The sequence below is a fragment of the Ceratotherium simum genome, chromosome 34 (genome assembly GCF_057802395.1).
Source record: "Ceratotherium simum simum isolate JZ-2026a chromosome 34, ASM5780239v1, whole genome shotgun sequence".
NCBI classification, from domain to species: Eukaryota; Metazoa; Chordata; class Mammalia; order Perissodactyla; family Rhinocerotidae; genus Ceratotherium; species Ceratotherium simum.
In genome coordinates, this window is record NC_141933.1 from 5,862,116 (window position 1) to 5,878,078 (window position 15,963).

A 15,963-nucleotide genomic window follows, 5' to 3' on the forward strand; every position below is an offset into this window, starting at 1 on the left:
GGTTCCCTAGTCCGTCCACAGCCCCCGCCCCGGCCCATCACTTTTATCCTCTAGATGCTGCTTTTCCTGGAATTCTGATTGGTTCGCTCAGGTGTCTCCTGCATTAGACCATAAGCCCGCGTGAGCAGGGATCAGGCCTGTCCCCAGTGCCGGTGACCCACCGTTCCCGTGTCTCCTGATGTTGGCCTCCGGGTCCCAAGAGCGCCCCCTCCAGTGCCTCTGCCTGTGCTGGTCCCACAGCAACCAGACTTCTGCAGACAGGCTGCCAGCGTCCCAGCGTCAGGGCAGAGCAGGGCCAACCGACGTCTGCCTGGGATCACAGCTGCCTCCCCCAACAACACGCCACACACTCAGCCCTGATGGCTGCTCGGGGTCCCTCTGCCAGCATCCCCACCTGTGGGGCTCTGCCCAGAGCTGGTGTTAGGCTTAGGGCCCTGGGCTCAGTCCAGATCCATCTGCAGCCCTGCTGGGGCCCACGCACAGCTTCCTCTGTTCCCAACCAGACAGACACTGCAGTCAGTGTTTCTTGGAGTCAAGTCTCTACCACGCATGTGGGATGGACATGCAGCCCCTTGGACCCCAGCCCGGCATCTGGGGGCCCTGAGCAGGGCAGTCTCAGACCCGAGGGAGAGGATCCTCAAGCGGCTGGCCAGATGAGAGCCAGTGATGTGGCCAAGCCACTCGCTTGCTGTGCCCAGGGTGTCGCTGGCCTCAAAGCGGCCTTTGTTCCCGGGGCCTCCAGCCGGAAGAACCACTTTGCAGCTCCTTGGCCAGACAGAGCAAGACCTCTGAGAAGCGCTGGCTCTGCCTCCCAGCTGGTGGTGGGACCCAGGCCCGAGAGACCTGCCGAAGGACAGCCTCAGGGGAGCAGGACTGCCTACCCTGGGAGGGATGGGAGAGACTGCAGCCTCCAGTGACAGGGAGGCAGGGCCTGGAGTCCGGCTCAGCTCTCTTCCTGACCCTCGGGGCCCTAGGCAGTTCCTGGACTGGCCTGGACAGCCCCTGCCCTTCTCTGCAAGACAGTCGCCTCGGGTGTGTGTGACACCACTGCCCGGCGTAGAGTGCCGGGTCAGGCTCAGGTGTCCCAGGCTGCTCTCTGCTTCAGAGCATCGAGTGCCTGGGGCCAGCACCAGCTCGGGGTCATGGGAACATAGGCCAGTTCGTGCCAGCACCACCCTCCACACCCAGGGTATCCCAAGCATTCTCTTACAGCCAGTTTGCACACCCCTGAGGATAGGGAACTCACTCCCTCTGGCCTAGCCTGGGAAAACACTCATTGTTAGCTAGAATGTGCTGGAAACATCCCTCCTTGGTCCTAGTTCTGCCCCGCTCCTCTGCTCAAGAGTCTGGGATTATTGCGGATGTGCTCATGGGTCCTCTCCCCAACCTATCAAGGCCCCAGATCCTAGACCAGGCCTCCCACCCTCCTGCACCCCACACCAACCTCAGCTGCAAAGGAGGGTATAAAGGAGATAGGCATAGAGGCTGGCATAGGGTCCATGAAACTGAAAAAGGCTCACAGGGGCAGGAGCAGCCCGCCCCAGAGCCCAGGGCCCTGCCAGTTCTGACGCCAGCCCAGGCTCTGCCACACTTGGCCTCCCCAGCCCCTGGCGTTCCACACTGGACCAAGACATGGTTCCTGGGTTTCCTCCTCTTTATTCCTTTCCCACCTCGGTGAGGTGAGGTGAGGGTGGGGGTTGTGGGTATGGCCACAGGTGGGCGCTATTCCTCCTCCATGGCAAAGGTGAACGGGCTCAGCTTGTAGCCAGTGCCTGAGTAGAACTTGTTCTGGAACTCCACCCTGGGGGTGAGAGGAGAGCTGGTGAGGGGAAGCCCCCCTCACCACGTGCTGCCCGGGCCAGCAGGTGGGCAGCTCACCAGTGCAGCCGCAGCGCGTGCAGGAAGGCTGAGAGCCCCTCCATCACCAGCAGGATGGCCACGGTCAACACGGCGAAGGCGGCAAAGATGGGGACCAGCACCACGGCCGCCACGCCCATCTTGCGGCCCATGCTCAGGCCCTCACGCATCACCATGGCCCACAGGACCTCCGACAGCTCTGTGGGCGAAGGGGGGGCAGTGGGGACCAGGGGTGTGGGGATGCCCACCCAGCCCCCTGGACAGCCTGAAGGCCCCCTTTCCTATGGGGCCAGTGGGCGGCCTCCTCCAACAACCCCACTTTACAGAAAGTGATACTGAGGCCCAGAGAAGTGACCCGCCCAGGCCCCCCAGCCAGCAGCTGTGTATGTGTGTGTGTGAGATGTAGCCAGGACATGACCTGTGGCCGGCCCACCCACTGCGGCCAGGTCACTCACGGGCGTGGGCCAGGCTCAGGGCCCAGAGACGCAGGTACGAGGCCGTGTTGGAGATGCAGCCCAGGCAGAACTCGATGGTGTGGATGGCCTGGTGCATGAACACCTCGGAGAGGACGAACTGGGGGGGGTGGGCAGAGGTGAGGGGCAAGCCGGGCCGGCAGCCACCCCCCACTCAGGACGGCCCAACGCCTACCTCAGCCTCCTTGTGGTCCCCCGGGCACCCTGCCTTCTCCTCATCAGAGCCCCAGCTGGCCACAGTAGTGTCAGGTGAGTCCAGAAGCCCGGTCTGGTCCTCATCCTGGGGGTGGGGAGCAGGCAGCATCAGCAGGCTCCAGCCCCACGTGGGGCCCACACCGCCCGTTAACTGCCGCTCACAGCCACCCGGGAGCCCGCGAGGAAGCGAGGGTGCGGTCAGAGCCTGGCAGCGGCCCCACCTCCCGGACAGCCCTCCCGCCGCATGCCCCCGGCCTCTACCGGCTGTCGGCCGGCCAGCCTCTTCCGCGAGTGGCGGCGGTGCTGCCTGCACAGGAACAAGGGCGTGCCGAGCAGCAGGACGGGCACCATGGCCAGGGCCAGGACCACCAAAACGGACTGCACCACCTCCTGCAGGGCAGGGATGAGAGTCGGGGCCCCTGCGAGCCGCACACCGGCGCGGGCCACACGACTCACCGGGGCCCAGGGAGCCAGCAGCCCACTTCTCCCCCAGGGCCCCTCACTAAGCAGGGACATCACCCTGTATGAAATCTTTCTGGCGGAGAAGGGGCCCCAGGCTTCCAGCTCCCACTGTGTGCCACCCCCGCTGGGAGCTTCGCACTGTCCCCCGACCTCCCTCTCACGGCCTCAGGCCTGTATCCCGTTTCTCAAATGAGGATCCTGCAGCTCCGAGTGGCCCGGTGACCAGAGGACCCCATGAGGAGGTAAGAGCCCGCTCCCCTGCCCCGTCCCACCTGCCCGTGGAAGAGTGGCCGGTTGGTGGGGCTTCGGGAGAAGAGGAACATGTTGATGAAGTGGATGAGGATGCTGGGGGCCGAGGCGGCGCTGGCAGCCGTGACGCACAGCCACTTGTAGACGATCAGGAAGACAAGGTAGCCGAAGAGCGCCAGCAGAAAGACCAGCTCGGGCAGGGTCTCCAGCAGCAGCCGGTACGGCTGGGCAAAGTGCCTGGGGTGGGAGGAGGGCCGGGTCACTGGGCTGCCCTGGCCCTGCCCCACCCGGCACCCCCCAATGCCAGGGCCCTCACAGGTGGTTGAAGACTCCCAGGACCACCCCGAAGGCCATGTGGATGACCCCCAGGATGACAGACATCTTCATCTTGAAAGAGTTGAGGAAGCTCAGGTGGTTGACGGCCAAGCTCCAGACCTGTGGTGGCGGGAGGGGTGGGTGTCACGCGGGAGCCTCCTGGCCCAAGTCACTCTCCTCAGCCTGTCTGTCCCCTCTGGGGCCTCGGCACAAGCTGTCACTTGCCCGTCGGGCAGCAGAGGGGAATGGCTGAGAGCACAGACTGGGCCAGACAACATGGGCCCAAACCCCAGCTCTTCCTAGCTGGTGACCTTGGGCACACAACCTCCCGTGCCTCAGCGTCCTGGTCTGTAAAGTGGGGACAACGCTAATGTGCACCTCATGGAGTTGTCACAGCAACTAAATACACGTCATTTCCCATATGGGGCTCAGAACAGTGCCCGGCACAGAGGGGGCTGCAGAGGGGCCTGAGGGCTGCCCCGTTACACTCGCTCCTCTGCTTTTCCAAGTGGCCGCAGTGGGCCCAGCAGGGCAGGGTCCCCACGCCTCCCGCACCCAGAACAGGGCCTGGCACCCAGGGGGTGCTCGTGGAGCGGTGGCTGGAGGACCGCCCTCCTGCCTGCCTGCCCCACCCACGCCGGCGGCCAGGACTCACAGGGTCGATGCCAAAGGGGTAGGGTCCCCGGAAGACGCCGGTGACGTTGGGGTCCAGGGCGAGCAGCGGGTGCTGGGCCAGGAACGCGTCACTGTGGCGACAGCAGGCAGGGGTCAGGGGCGCGGGGGACAGCGGGGCGGCAGGGTGGGCACAGCTGGGCCTCACCTCCAGTCTGACAGGTTGGCCATGGCCGTCACATTCCAGCCCGAGTGGAAGATGACGGTGGCGCGGCTGAAGCACTCGTTGTAGATGAAGCCGGTGTAGACGGAGAACAGGCCCATGAGCAGGAGCAGGTAGCGGCCACCGAAGAAGGTCCGCCAGATCTGGGGGTGGGGACCATGAGGGACTGCCTGCCACCACCCCGCCATGCCCTGCCAGGACCCCGAGGCGCCCCTCACCTCGTTCTTCGCGGTCTTCACAGCTGGCCGGTTCTCAACCAGCACCATGGCCAGAGCGAAGAGGAACATAAGAAGCCCGTGGCCCACGTCGCCGAACATCACGGCAAAGAGGAAGGGGAAGGTGATGATGGTGTAGGGCGCTGCGGGCAGAGGAGCTGTGTGGTCAGCCAGGACCCCGTGGAGAAACCACATCCCTCTGTCCAGGACGCCACAGAGGCTCCGAACTCAGGCTCTGGGGCCCCAGGAAATGCGAAGGTGGTGTGTGGGAGGCAGGCACTCCACACCGCTGGCCTGCTTTCAAGAGCCCGCCACTTACTAGCTGTGTGACCTTGGGCTAGTGACTTAACCTCTCTGAACCTCCATTTCTCCATCTGTAAAATGGAGATAACAAGACTACCACTTCAGAGGGCTATGATCAATGGGTTTATCGGTGGGCAGTACCTGGTGCACCACAGCACTCGGTCTAAAGCTAGCAGTCAGAGCTGTTATCATTTACGAGAAGAGCTTTAAGCAGAAACACATAAAGAACAGAGAGCGCAGTGGCAGTCCTGGCTGACACATGGCAAGTTCCAGAAGGCTGAGTTTGTCACTTAACCCCTGAGGTCTCAGTGTCTCTTCAGTAAAATGGGAAAAATTCCTTGTGGGTGTTAGGATTGCAACACACAGCCCTGGGTTGAATTGTGTCCCCCCAAAAGACATATGTTGGAGTCCTCACCCCCAGGACCTCAGGAAGTGACCTTATTTGGAGATAGGGTCTTCACAGATGTAATCCAGTAAAAGTGAGGTCAACAGGGTGGGCCCTAATCCAACACGACTGGTGTCCTTATAAAAAGGGGGAATTTGGGGCCGGCCCGGTGGCGCAAGCCGGTAAAGTGTGTGCACTCCACTGCGGCGGCCCGGGGTTCCCTGGTTTGGATCCTGGGCGCGCACCGACGCACCGCTTGTCAAGCCATGCTGTGGTGGCGTCCCATATAAAGTAGAGGAAGATGAGCATGGATGTTAGCCCAGCACCAGTCTTCCTAACCAAAAAAAAAAAAAAAAAGGCGGATTGGCATCGGATGTTAGCTCAGGGCTGGTCTTCCTCACAAAAAAAAAGCGGGGGGGGGGAATTTGGACACAGACACACACCCTGGGAGAACCCCATGAGGACGGCGTCTGCACGCTAAGGAGAGAGGCCTGGAACAGATTCTCCCCCACAGGGCTCAGGAGGAACCAGCCCTGCCCACAGCTGGGTCTCGGACGTCCAGCCTCCAGGACTCAGGACTGGGAGACAATCAATCCGTGTAAGCTGCCCGTCTGTGGTGCTTTGTTACAGTTACAGCAGCCCAGCAAGCTCCTACCTCCCAAAGCTCTTGCTTCGAGAGCTGGCAGCACATCATCAACCGTGGCTACCTGTGATGGGGCTTGCTCCAACTGGAGTGGCATCTGCTAATGCAGAGGCACTATGGGCAGGTGAAACCGGGTGGGGGCCCAGATCAAGCTCCAGGATATGGGCCTGCAGGGTTGGCAGGCCCCAGAGGACCACGGGTGACCCTGGTCACGGCCCACACAGCCTCAGATTCCATCGTCACGTCCTGCCTTTACCACCTTGGGGGCCCCAACACCCTGCCTCTTGCCCACTGGGTGAGGCAGGACCCCTCCCTGGCCTGTGACTAAGTCCCCTCCTGAAAGGGACCCCACCACCGTTCACTCCGACACCCATTCTTTAGGCTCATCCAGAGACCCCCTGTGGCCCCCAGTGGTGACTCGGGGCTGCCGGGCCACTGGCCAGCCCGAAGCCAGCCTGCTGCAGGGACAGTGGGGTCTGGAGGGAGAAGAACCGGGCGGATGACAGACCAGGCACCACAGGCCTCGTGGGCAGAGGGGGCTGGGGAGGGAGGAGAGCCAGCTCCTGCTGAGCACGTGGGGGGCCAAGCAGGAGCCACAGCCCGGACCCAGGGATGGGCACGGGCCAATGGGAGGGGCTGCCACCACCCAGCTCCAGCCTGTTGGGGGTGGGCGCCATGTTGCCAAATCTCTCTTTTTGTGAAAGTCTGGGTAAAATGCAGACTTCTGTAAAAACTCCAGTTTTAAACATCGGCACCCGTGGCAGACACGCTGATGCTCTGCCCAGGCGCCCGCAGCCTCCTTTGCCGGCTCTGTGCACCCCTCCAGCTCTGCACGCTCTGCTGACAGCAGCCCCAGTGGGCCACCTTCCGAGGAGCAGCCTTGCCAGACGGGTGAGCACCCAGGCAGTGAGCTGACGGCCTCTCTGCCCACCCTCGAGGGGGCTGGCCAATGACTGCGGGTGTGGGTGTGGGTGTCAAAGCCCTGCACATTGGCCTCAAGGACGCACCGAGGTGTCATTTATGCTCCAGAGCCCCTGCAGGGTCATGCCCCAGACTTCCTGTGAGACGGGCCCTGCTCAGCTCTCCCCTCCCCCTCAGCTTCTCCTCTCCCCACCTGCCCCCCCAACTCCCCACCTCCCCCATTTCTCCCCCCCCACCCGCCCCCCCATGCCCTGTGGTCCCCTCCTGGTTTCTCTCGGGACCACCTCTTTTAACAGACCACTCACACCAGAGTCCCCATCTCAGTGTCAGCTTCTAGGGAAACCCCACCTAAGTCAGCGCCCAATTCAAACTTCTTAAAAAACACCGTGAGGCCAAACGCAACACCTTGCGGGCTGACCTCGGCCTCACGGACTGCTGGTCTGCAAACTCTGACGATCGTCAACACTCCCAGCACTGCTCTGAGGTCTGTGCCGTTATTATCCCCATTGTACAGATGAGGAAACTGAGGCTCAGAGAAGCTAAGACACTTCTCAAGGTGAGGGAGTCAGACCTCAGCCCTGGGGCAGTCCAACTGCAAAGCCGCTGTTCTCTGCACAACCCTGCGCTGGCTCCCTTGTAAACTTAACAAACAGGGGTTTGCTGGGGATAAAGAAAGCCCCCACACTGGGCCCGCCAAGGGCATGAAAGGGCACGTGCCTCTCATCTCAAGAGCGCGGGACAGGCCCAGTGGAGACGCAGCCCCCCTCCCTGAGCCCCCCGAGGGCCGGGCGGTGGGGCGCTGTGGCTCTCACCGGGGTTGACCTCCTGGTAGCGGCCCACACCGTAGGCATCCACGATGCCCTGGAAGCTGGCCGTGAAGCGGTTGGTGCGGATGAGCGTGGGGGGCATGTCCTGGCAGGCGATGCGGTGAACCACGGCGCTCACGCCCGCCTCGCTCTGGGCCCCCGGCAGACAGACAGACAGACAGGTGAGACTGGGGGCGGGGCCTCCGGGGACCCTAGGGCCCCCAGCCAGGCCCAGTTAGAGGTGGGGCGCACCAGCGACCCGGGGCAGCCCCTCCCTCCTGTGAAACAGACTGACCCCCACCTGCCCAATTCGGGGGATTTAGGGAGAGGTAGGGATCAGCCTGGGGAACCGAAGGATGCCACTGCCCTTCCAGATGGCCCAGCATGGGGAGCCCCACTGCCACAGGGGAGCACGCACTGTGCACCAGCAGTGTGGTCTGTGCACACTGCAGCGACCCTTGGAGGCAGGGTCATCGCACCCCTTTCTCAGATGAGGAGCCTGAATTTGAACCTGGTTTCTGACTTAACGCCCCGTGTAGCCTCCAGGGGGCGATGGCCCATCCCAGGGGCCTTGGGAAGTCAGGGGGAGGGCCTGCTGGGCCAGGCCGTCAGGGCAGACTCCTCGGAGGAGGGGGAGCCCCTGCAGAGGCACGGCCGGGAACGGGAAGTGTGCTGTGGGGGACACTGGCGTCTGCCTGGGGCAGGGGCGCGGAGACCCCAGCGGCTCACCGAGCTGTCCTGCAGCGCCTGCTGCAAGGTGGGCAGGTCGCGCGCCGCGCACCAGGCCTCGGCGATGAGGCACTTGTGCGTGGCGCTCACGCTGCACTGGTTGAGAGCCAGGTACACGGCCATCATCTTACGGATCTGCACCTGCCAGGGCGGCAGCAGCCGCTGCACCCGGCCCAGCACCTGGCTCAGGAAGCGCTCCGTCTCCCCCAGGACCTAGGCCAGAGCGGGCGGTCAGGGGAGCGGGCGGGGGCAGGTGGGGGTCAGGGCAGCGGGTGGGGACATGCCGGCGTCCAGCCAGGCCAGGGCGCCCACCTCCAGCAGCTCGTGGCTCTGCTGCTGCAGCTGCTGCAGGGCTCCGCGCCGGGCCTCCTCCTGCTCCGCGAACGGGAAGACGTGGCAGTGGAAGCTGGTGGGGGCAGGGGGGCGTGAGCGGGGCTTGGGTGGGTTCTGGGCTGTGCGGCGGCTTAGTCTAAAGGGAGCTCATGGCACAGTGCAGGGACATGCAGGGCCGGTGAGAGGGACAAGGTGGGCTTGGTGGTGACATGCAGGGTCCTGGGCACAAGGGCAGCAGGCAGCCAGCCCCCCAGGGGGCTCACCAGTCAGTGATCTTGCGGATCTTCTGCCCAATCTGCTCGCCCCAGTAGGAGATGAGGAAGGTCATCCATGTGGCCGGCTCGCCCTGCCGGAGCGGGTCCAATTTACCTGGAGTCCTGGCTCCGCCCAGGAGGCGCCCCAGCCAGGGTCCCCCCAGCCCGCTCACCGTCACGGGGTCCTCCAGCTGCTGCTCCGTCTCCCGGAAGCTGGCGATGAGGAAGCCGCGGCAGGCCCTCCAGAGCAGGCGCTCCAGGGCGGCGGCCTTGTGGGGTTCCACGGCACCTGCCACGAAGCTGCCGCGCCAGGCAGGGCTGGGCGGGGGCCCTCCAACCTCCTCCCGCCTCGCCCCAGCCAGGCCACCCCCGCCAGGACGGTCAACCAGGCACACTGGCCCTGCCCCCAGGAGAAGGCAGGAGCCCACCAGGCAGGGCCAGAGAGGAGAAACCCCCATGGGCAAGGAAAATTCCAGGCCTGAGGGAGGAGGCAGGGCCAATCTGAGGGCGGCTGAAGGAGAGCACTGGACAAGGAGTCTGAGCTGGGCTGGGCCTGGCCCCGTTGGTCAGGGTCTCAGTGGCTGACAGGAAAGAGCATGAAGCTGCCCCTCACTTACTTGACCCTCAGGTCCTGGTGTGGCCCCCCGGGGGCCTGGAGCAGGGGGGTCCATTCTGAAGACCCCTCTATGTCGGTGGCTGCCAACTACAAGCCGAGAGGCACCGTGAGCGCCGGCCCGGATGGGGCCTGGCACCCCCGCCCCCATCCCCCCCTCAGCCCAGGCTGGAGCTGACCGGGGGCACGTGGCTCTGGCCCAGCACGGCCGAGTGGAGCTGCAGCTGGTGCAGCTGGGCCCGCAGGGTCTGCTGGTTGCCCCGCACATCCCGGAGCTCCTGGGCCAGGCGATCTGTCTCCTCCTGGATGCGCAGCAGGTCGCGGGGCGGGGGCGCCGGCACGACCCCTTCAGGCCGGGGCAGCACCAGCCCGGCCCGCCGCACCTCCTCCTGCAGGAAGGCTGGGTGCAGAGGAATGGGCGTCGGGGGGGGGGCCACTCAGGGGCCACCACCAGCTAGTGGGCAGTGTCAGCCAAGGGCTTGCTAACATATGGGGGATCCCAAATGCCACCCAACCTCCACTGGCCACCAGCTAACTGATTCACTGAGTCTAAGACCCCCAGAAAAACCCCAGGCCCAACCTCCATCCTGCAGGTCCGCTCCCCTACCTCTGAGCTGGTCTGGCTGCTCTCCCTCCCCAGTCCCTTGGCCACCACCCAGCCCAGGGCCTGGGTGCCACAAGCAGCCTCCTCGGCTCTGGGATGAGGACTTGCACGGAAGTCCACACAGTACCTGCCTGATTACCTAAAAGCTGTCAATCAAGCTAACAGACCATCACACAAACGTGCTGCATGCTCCCACCTTGGAGAAGGTAGGGGGCTCGTTCCCTTGATGCTCCTCCTGGGAGGGGATGCTAGACGGGGCCCAGGGCAGGGGTCCCTTTTGCCCGGGTCTAAGAGGGAGCTGCTTCTTGGGGGCACCCCACCCTAGATCCTGGCCTCTGTCCCCCTCCCAGTCCATCTGCAGCAGAGAAAGCTCCGTCTGTACCTCTCCCCTGCTTAGAAACCACGACTGCTCCCAGCGTCCAGAGGACAAACTCCCAGGCCCACGTGCGGTATTCCAGGCCCTTCCAAGCCAGCCCTGGCCTGGGCCCTCTGCTCAGCTCCCCCAAGGCTGCCCTGTTCCCAAGAACACCCCACAGATCCCAGCTGCTCTGTCCTGGCTCTGTAGGGCCCGGCCTGGACCTCCCTTCTCTGCCTTCCACCTGGGTGACTCTCTTCCTTTCAGACCAAGCTTGACTGGCACCTCTTCCAGGAAGCCTGCCTGGGCTGTGGGCCTGGGGCCAACTCACTGAAGATCTTCTCCAGCTCCTCGCAGCGCCGGACATCTGTCACGAAGCGTCTTTGGAAGGCGCTCACCGAGGCATTGAGCTGTAGTGATCGCACAGAGGGGTCAGTTTTCTGGGGAGGGAGCCAGGGAGGTCCCCACCCAAGGGCCCAGGCCTGGCTGTCCTCAGGCCGTAGCTGCCTCCCCCAAAATGTGCCAAGCACACCGTGAACCTCCAGGTGCCAGCTGGAGACAGACCAACCCTGAGGTGTCCCGGGGAGGGCGTGGCAGGGCCAAGGAGGCCTGGCTGACCCCACGTCAGGGCAGGGTGGCCTCAGCCGTGAAGAGTACAGTATCCATGGCAGAGGCTGCCAGGATTCAAGCAGGGCCGGGGGCCCTTATGGGGGGAGATGGTCCACCATCTAGGACACTTAAGGACGAGGCCCCCTCCCACGCCCGTCCCGGCCCCACTCACGTCTCTGAACTCCACGAGGCCCAGCTCGCCGAGCTGGCTCACGCAGGTGTAGGCAGCAGCTGTGGGCAGGAAGAGCTGGACCAGCGCCACCTCCTCACTCCGGAACATGGAGCCCATGGTCCTGTGGGGCGGGCACGGGGTGGGCGCTCAGGCGGGGGCAGGCCACAGACAGTTCCCTACCAGGTAGGCATTCCGTAGCTCTCAGAATCCTGGAAGGTACTGCTACCACCCCCATCTGACAGATGGGGAAACTGAGGCCCAGGAGGGCTGGAATGGGTGCTGAGGTCACACCGGAAGTAAGTGGGAGTGGAGCCTGGCCCGCCTGAGCCGACAGCCTGACCTACGGCCCAATTTCCAGCTCTTTGCCAGCTGGCTCTGCCCTGTCCGAGACCTCCGTCCCCCACCCCTGGTGGCTCCTGGAGACAGTGGCTCTTCTCACACCTGGCCTCTGCTCCTGCTGTCCCTGTGACCTGCCCTCGCCCTGGATCCTACTCACCCTCGGGGCCCCAGGCCAAGGGCTGCCTCCAGCAGCCGGCCTCCTGACTACCACAGCCCTGGCCACGAGCCCTTGTCTGTCTAGGCCTGAGGTGGGGCCTGTCCCCAAGGCAGCTGGAGCCCTCCTCCTCCCTGCCTGCGGTGTCTGTGTGCTGAGGGGGTGGGGTCTCCACTGGGTCCCTGGGGGCAGAGAGGACCGGCCGGGGCCCCTGATGAAGGGCTGCCTGGCAGCAGCCACTGTGGGGAGAAGTGGGAACCGCCTTCCAGGTGTCGAAACCAACGAAAGTGAAACTGTGGAAACTGAAATGGGCAGGAAGGGCCTGGCCGGGCCTTGCTCAAACTCTGTCCCGGGGAAGGCGGGGGTGGCCTCCAACGGGCCCTGCAGATGCCGGGCCACAAGCCAGGACTCCCAGCCGCTGCTCGTGGGCCCCGGGCCAGCCACTTCCCCTCTGCTGGACTCAGTTTCCTTAGCTCCCAAATTGGGGTGGGGGGGCAGGCCCGGGTGAGGGCCCCGCTGAGAGGGTGGATGTTAGGCACCAGAGTGCCCCGCCTGCTGTCCGGGCCAAACGGAGCCTACCCTGCTGGTCACTTCCTCCCCCTGGCCTGGTCTACTTAAGTCTAAATAGGGAACACAGCCCCATCCCCAGCCCGGGAGAGGAGAGAAGGCCCAGAGGCAGTTGACGGGCTGGGCCCTGGACAGGGAAGGGTGGACAGGAGGGGCTGGGTTCCATCCCCAGAGGGCCTCACAGCCCTGCCCAAGCTGTGATTGGCTGTGTGACCTTGAGGGAGTCTCTGGCCCTCTCTGGGCCTCCACTTCCTCTTCAGGTGAATGGGACTTGGCCACCCCCAGCAGAGACAAGACCTGGTGGGAGAGAGGACGAAAATACCCAGAGCTCCCCTGTAATCCCTTCACTAATACTATCTCACTTACACCTAACAGCAGTCCTGCGGGGAGAGGGCCCTGTAGCCCTGTTTTACAGACGGGTAAACTGAGACCTGGAGAGATGAGGTCCAAGATCAGAGGGTCAGTAGGTGGCCAAGCCGGGCAGGAGCCACACCCTGGGGCTGCAGGTTTGGAAGTCCCAGCACACAATATGTGCTCAGGGGAGGGCTGTTCTCTGCCCTGGGCACCCCGAAGGCTGGGCTGGCCAAATTGGGGGTTGTAGGGAGCCAGGTCTGAGGGTCCAGGGGGTACAGCAGCAGCTGCGGCAAAGTCAGCCTGGTCCCTGACTCACAGGGCCCTGGCCTGGGCATGTCCCTTGGGTGGGCTGAGCTGTGGGGAGCACAGGTGTGTAGGGACCTGGTCAGACCCCTCCCCTGGCATTTGAGGCCCCCACTGCCTCACCCCCTACCCCTCATCTTCCCTGGCCCCTGTCCAAGCCAGGGGCCACCCCAGTCAGGTCTGCAGAGCAAATGAAGGTGCTCGGTCCTGTGGCTTTCAGGGTCCTGACTCCAGCCCCTCCTCACTCTGTGCCCCTCTCTTCCTGGTCCCCCTGGAGGCTGGAAATGGAGACTCCTCCAGGAACCAACCAGACCTCCCCTTTAGCCCGTGGCCCACGGCAATGAGCTGGACTGGAGGAGAGGGTCTACCCCCACCCCCATTCCAGACTGGTGGGCTCTGGAGTCGGAATGACCCCGCTGGCCTCTAGCTCTTCCTAGTTGGGTGGGCCTCAGTTTCCTCATCTGTAGAATGGGTCCCTGCCTCCAAGGAGGATGCAGCAGAGAAAGCTCGGAGCTCCACCAGGCCCAACAGAGGCAGGCTTTGTTAGCCGGCTGTTAACACCCATTCTCCTCTTCCTCCTCCTCCTCCGGGTCGCCTCTGTGGCCCCCGACAAAGCCTGACACCGCGGGCCGGCGGACTGAGGGGCGTCCACTGACGCCGTTGGGAGGGGACTCCAGGACCCCCTTCCCGAGGCGGGGGGAAGCGGGGGTGGCGGCCAGAGCAGGGGGCTCGCAGACCCGGGCGGGGGCACTCACCCCGGGGGCCGCCGCACGCGCCGGTGCTCCGCTCCGCGGTCAGTGCTCTGCGCTCCGGGCCGCGGCGCCCACGCAACTCACTTCCCCGGGGGGCGGGGCCCGGGAAGCCCCGCCCCTCGCTGGGATTCCCCTCGCCCGGCCGGGTCCCGGGAGCCGCCCGAGCGAGGCCGCCACCCGGCGCCGGCCTGGCCTCCTGGCCCGAGGCTGGAAGCCCATTCGGGGCCGTGGGGCGAGGAGGCCCGGAGACGGAAGCGGAGCAGCGCCACCAGCGCACGTCTACGCGGCCGGAATGGGGGGAGGCGCCGAGCCCAGGCCCAGCTCCAGGCTTGGGGCCGGGACCCCCACCACCTACAGGGCTCGCTGGGCCTACGGCTGGTGGGACCCCAACGCACTCGGATCGGGGGCTCAAGATCCGCGCGTCGCCGTCACGCTCCCCCCGCCCTGGGACCCCCTTGCGTGAGGCCGCGGTTACAGCGGGTCTTTACGCCTTCCGGTCCGTGACCATCAAGCACAGGGGCCTGGACTCCAGGCCCAGTGCCCTGTGCCCTTGGGTGGGTGGCTGCCCCTCTCTGGGTCTCTTTCCTCAATGGCAGCAGGACATTGAGGGCCAAGCCGTGGTCGTGTTGCTCCGCTCAGGGCCCCGCACCCAGCAGGTGCTGTGGTCCACCTGCGGCTGAGGGTGTCTGGTGACCTTGCTCCATGCCAGTCACCCTGTCCCAGCACCCCTGAACTGGGGCTCACCACTGTCCAGCTACCTGCACTTCGGACAGGCCAGGACCGTTCCCACTGGGGACCAGAGGGACGAGGGGACCTCAGCTCTGGTGACCCTTGAACCCCACACTGCAAGGGCCTCTGAAGGGTGGGGGAGGGGTAGGCAAATGGAGCCCCAGAGCGGGGGCTGGAAACTGAGTCACAGCCAGCATCAGTGTCCTCAGAAAAGTGGGGGACACGTTTTGGGCACCGGAGGGCTCTTTCCAAGGGAGACCCTCAACAGATCCAGACTGAGCACCAGCGGAGGCCTCGGGTCAACACTGCCAGGTGCAGAGGAAACGGAACTGTCGTGTTACGAAATGCTGTTGGAGCTGCAGTCTTGACATGGAAATGCCTCCGTCGTGTCAGTAAGGGAATCGAGGCAGGAGCTGTGTGTGGTCTGACCCATTTTAATGCAAGTATTCTATTTATCGCTGCACAAATACAGGCTCCGTGCGAATCACCCATGCTGGTTACGTCCGGGAAAAGCGAAATCAGACGGGAGTTAGGATTTTCAGGCCTGCCTCTTGGGACTGCCTTGTTGTTACAGAGCTCCCGCGTCCGCAGCCACCAGTACTAGCAGAGGCTGGCCACGCAGACATGGCCTGGGCTCTGGGCTTCCCTTTGGGTCCTGCAGTCACTTCTCACCTCTGTACCCTGCTCCTCAGACTGTGGGGGCCCCAAAGCCTTGGCCCCAGCAAGTCCCGGGCCATTTCTGCATCAGATGGCCCAGCCTGGCCCAGATGTCAGCAGTGATAAGAGGCTCCCTAGGAACCAGCTGGGGAAAGGCTGGGTTTCTCAGCTGCAGGCCTTCTCAGAGCCTTGAATGTGCTAACATGCAGTGCCTGGCCCAGAGGGGAGAGGGCTCTTGGGGCATTTCCCACACTTACTGGTCCGGAGAACACCCTCCCCCTCTTCTTTCTAAGAAGCATCTGGGGAAATTAGTGTTTTGTAAAAAGTACTTTTGGAAATGATGGCAAAGGCCCGAGAGCTCTGACCTGAGTTAGTTTTTTCATTGGCTGTATGCTGTGTGATCCTGGGCAAGTCACTTCACCTCTCTTGAGTCAGTTTCCCCACTGCTGAGCATGTACTGAAATCCTCTCCCAGTGCCAAGTTCAAGGGGGCTGTTTTTGGCCATTTCCACCATCACTGGGCGTGTGTGTGACTCCAGAGGGAACCACACTACTTTGCTGAGATTGCAAAGCAGGAAGTCCTGAGCAGCAGAAGCCAAGCCAGCAGCCTGGTCTGGGGAACTTGGGGAGGAAAACGGATGTGGCTGGAGGTGAGGCAAGGCCAGCTGAGGAGCAGCAGGGCCTGTGTCACCCCTCGTGACAGCCACCCCAGAGCAGGCCTCCCCTGCCCCCCAACAAGGCTGCTGTGGCCTGAGTTTCTGCCATGTGATGTCCTTCTACC

At 64.0% G+C, this 15,963-nt stretch overlaps 1 protein-coding gene across 3 annotated transcripts; it reads right to left on the reverse strand.

The window, feature by feature from the left end:
- Nucleotides 1-1,636: 1,636 nt before the first annotated feature.
- TCIRG1 (T cell immune regulator 1, ATPase H+ transporting V0 subunit a3) lies at nucleotides 1,637-13,957 on the reverse strand. 3 transcript variants are annotated; one of them, XM_004437728.3, is made up of 20 exons: nucleotides 13,801-13,957; nucleotides 11,329-11,449; nucleotides 10,879-10,957; nucleotides 9,768-9,988; nucleotides 9,593-9,678; nucleotides 9,149-9,275; nucleotides 8,985-9,067; nucleotides 8,701-8,794; nucleotides 8,389-8,601; nucleotides 7,666-7,810; nucleotides 4,605-4,744; nucleotides 4,372-4,529; nucleotides 4,207-4,297; nucleotides 3,553-3,671; nucleotides 3,260-3,473; nucleotides 2,787-2,915; nucleotides 2,506-2,610; nucleotides 2,313-2,430; nucleotides 1,879-2,056; nucleotides 1,637-1,801 (listed from the first exon to the last, which is right to left on the reverse strand). In XM_004437728.3, the coding sequence occupies exons 2-20, from the start codon at nucleotides 11,443-11,445 to the stop codon at nucleotides 1,723-1,725; spliced, it is 2,496 nt and encodes an 831-aa protein (XP_004437785.1). In that variant the 5' UTR covers nucleotides 11,446-11,449; nucleotides 13,801-13,957; the 3' UTR covers nucleotides 1,637-1,722. The 3 variants fall into 3 exon arrangements, with proteins under 3 accessions (XP_004437785.1, XP_087278658.1, XP_087278659.1); XM_087422532.1 differs by lacking the exon at nucleotides 13,801-13,957 and adding an exon at nucleotides 12,603-13,037; XM_087422533.1 differs by lacking the exon at nucleotides 13,801-13,957 and adding an exon at nucleotides 11,825-12,570.
- Between the last annotated feature and the right edge of the window lie 2,006 nt (nucleotides 13,958-15,963).

Bases quoted from the DNA above. Each gene is read 5' to 3' on its own strand.
- TCIRG1 (XM_004437728.3), bottom strand. From the start codon at position 11,445: ATGGGCTCCATGTTCCGGAGTGAGGAGGTGGCGCTGGTCCAGCTCTTC. The intron at 8,602-8,700 runs GTGGGCGCCCTG...GCTCTGGCCTAG, and splicing joins AGAGCCACGAGCTGCTGGAG to GTCCTGGGGGAGACGGAGCG. The intron at 7,811-8,388 runs GTGAGCCGCTGG...CCGGGGGCCCAG, and splicing joins AGGCGCTGCAGGACAGCTCG to AGCGAGGCGGGCGTGAGCGC.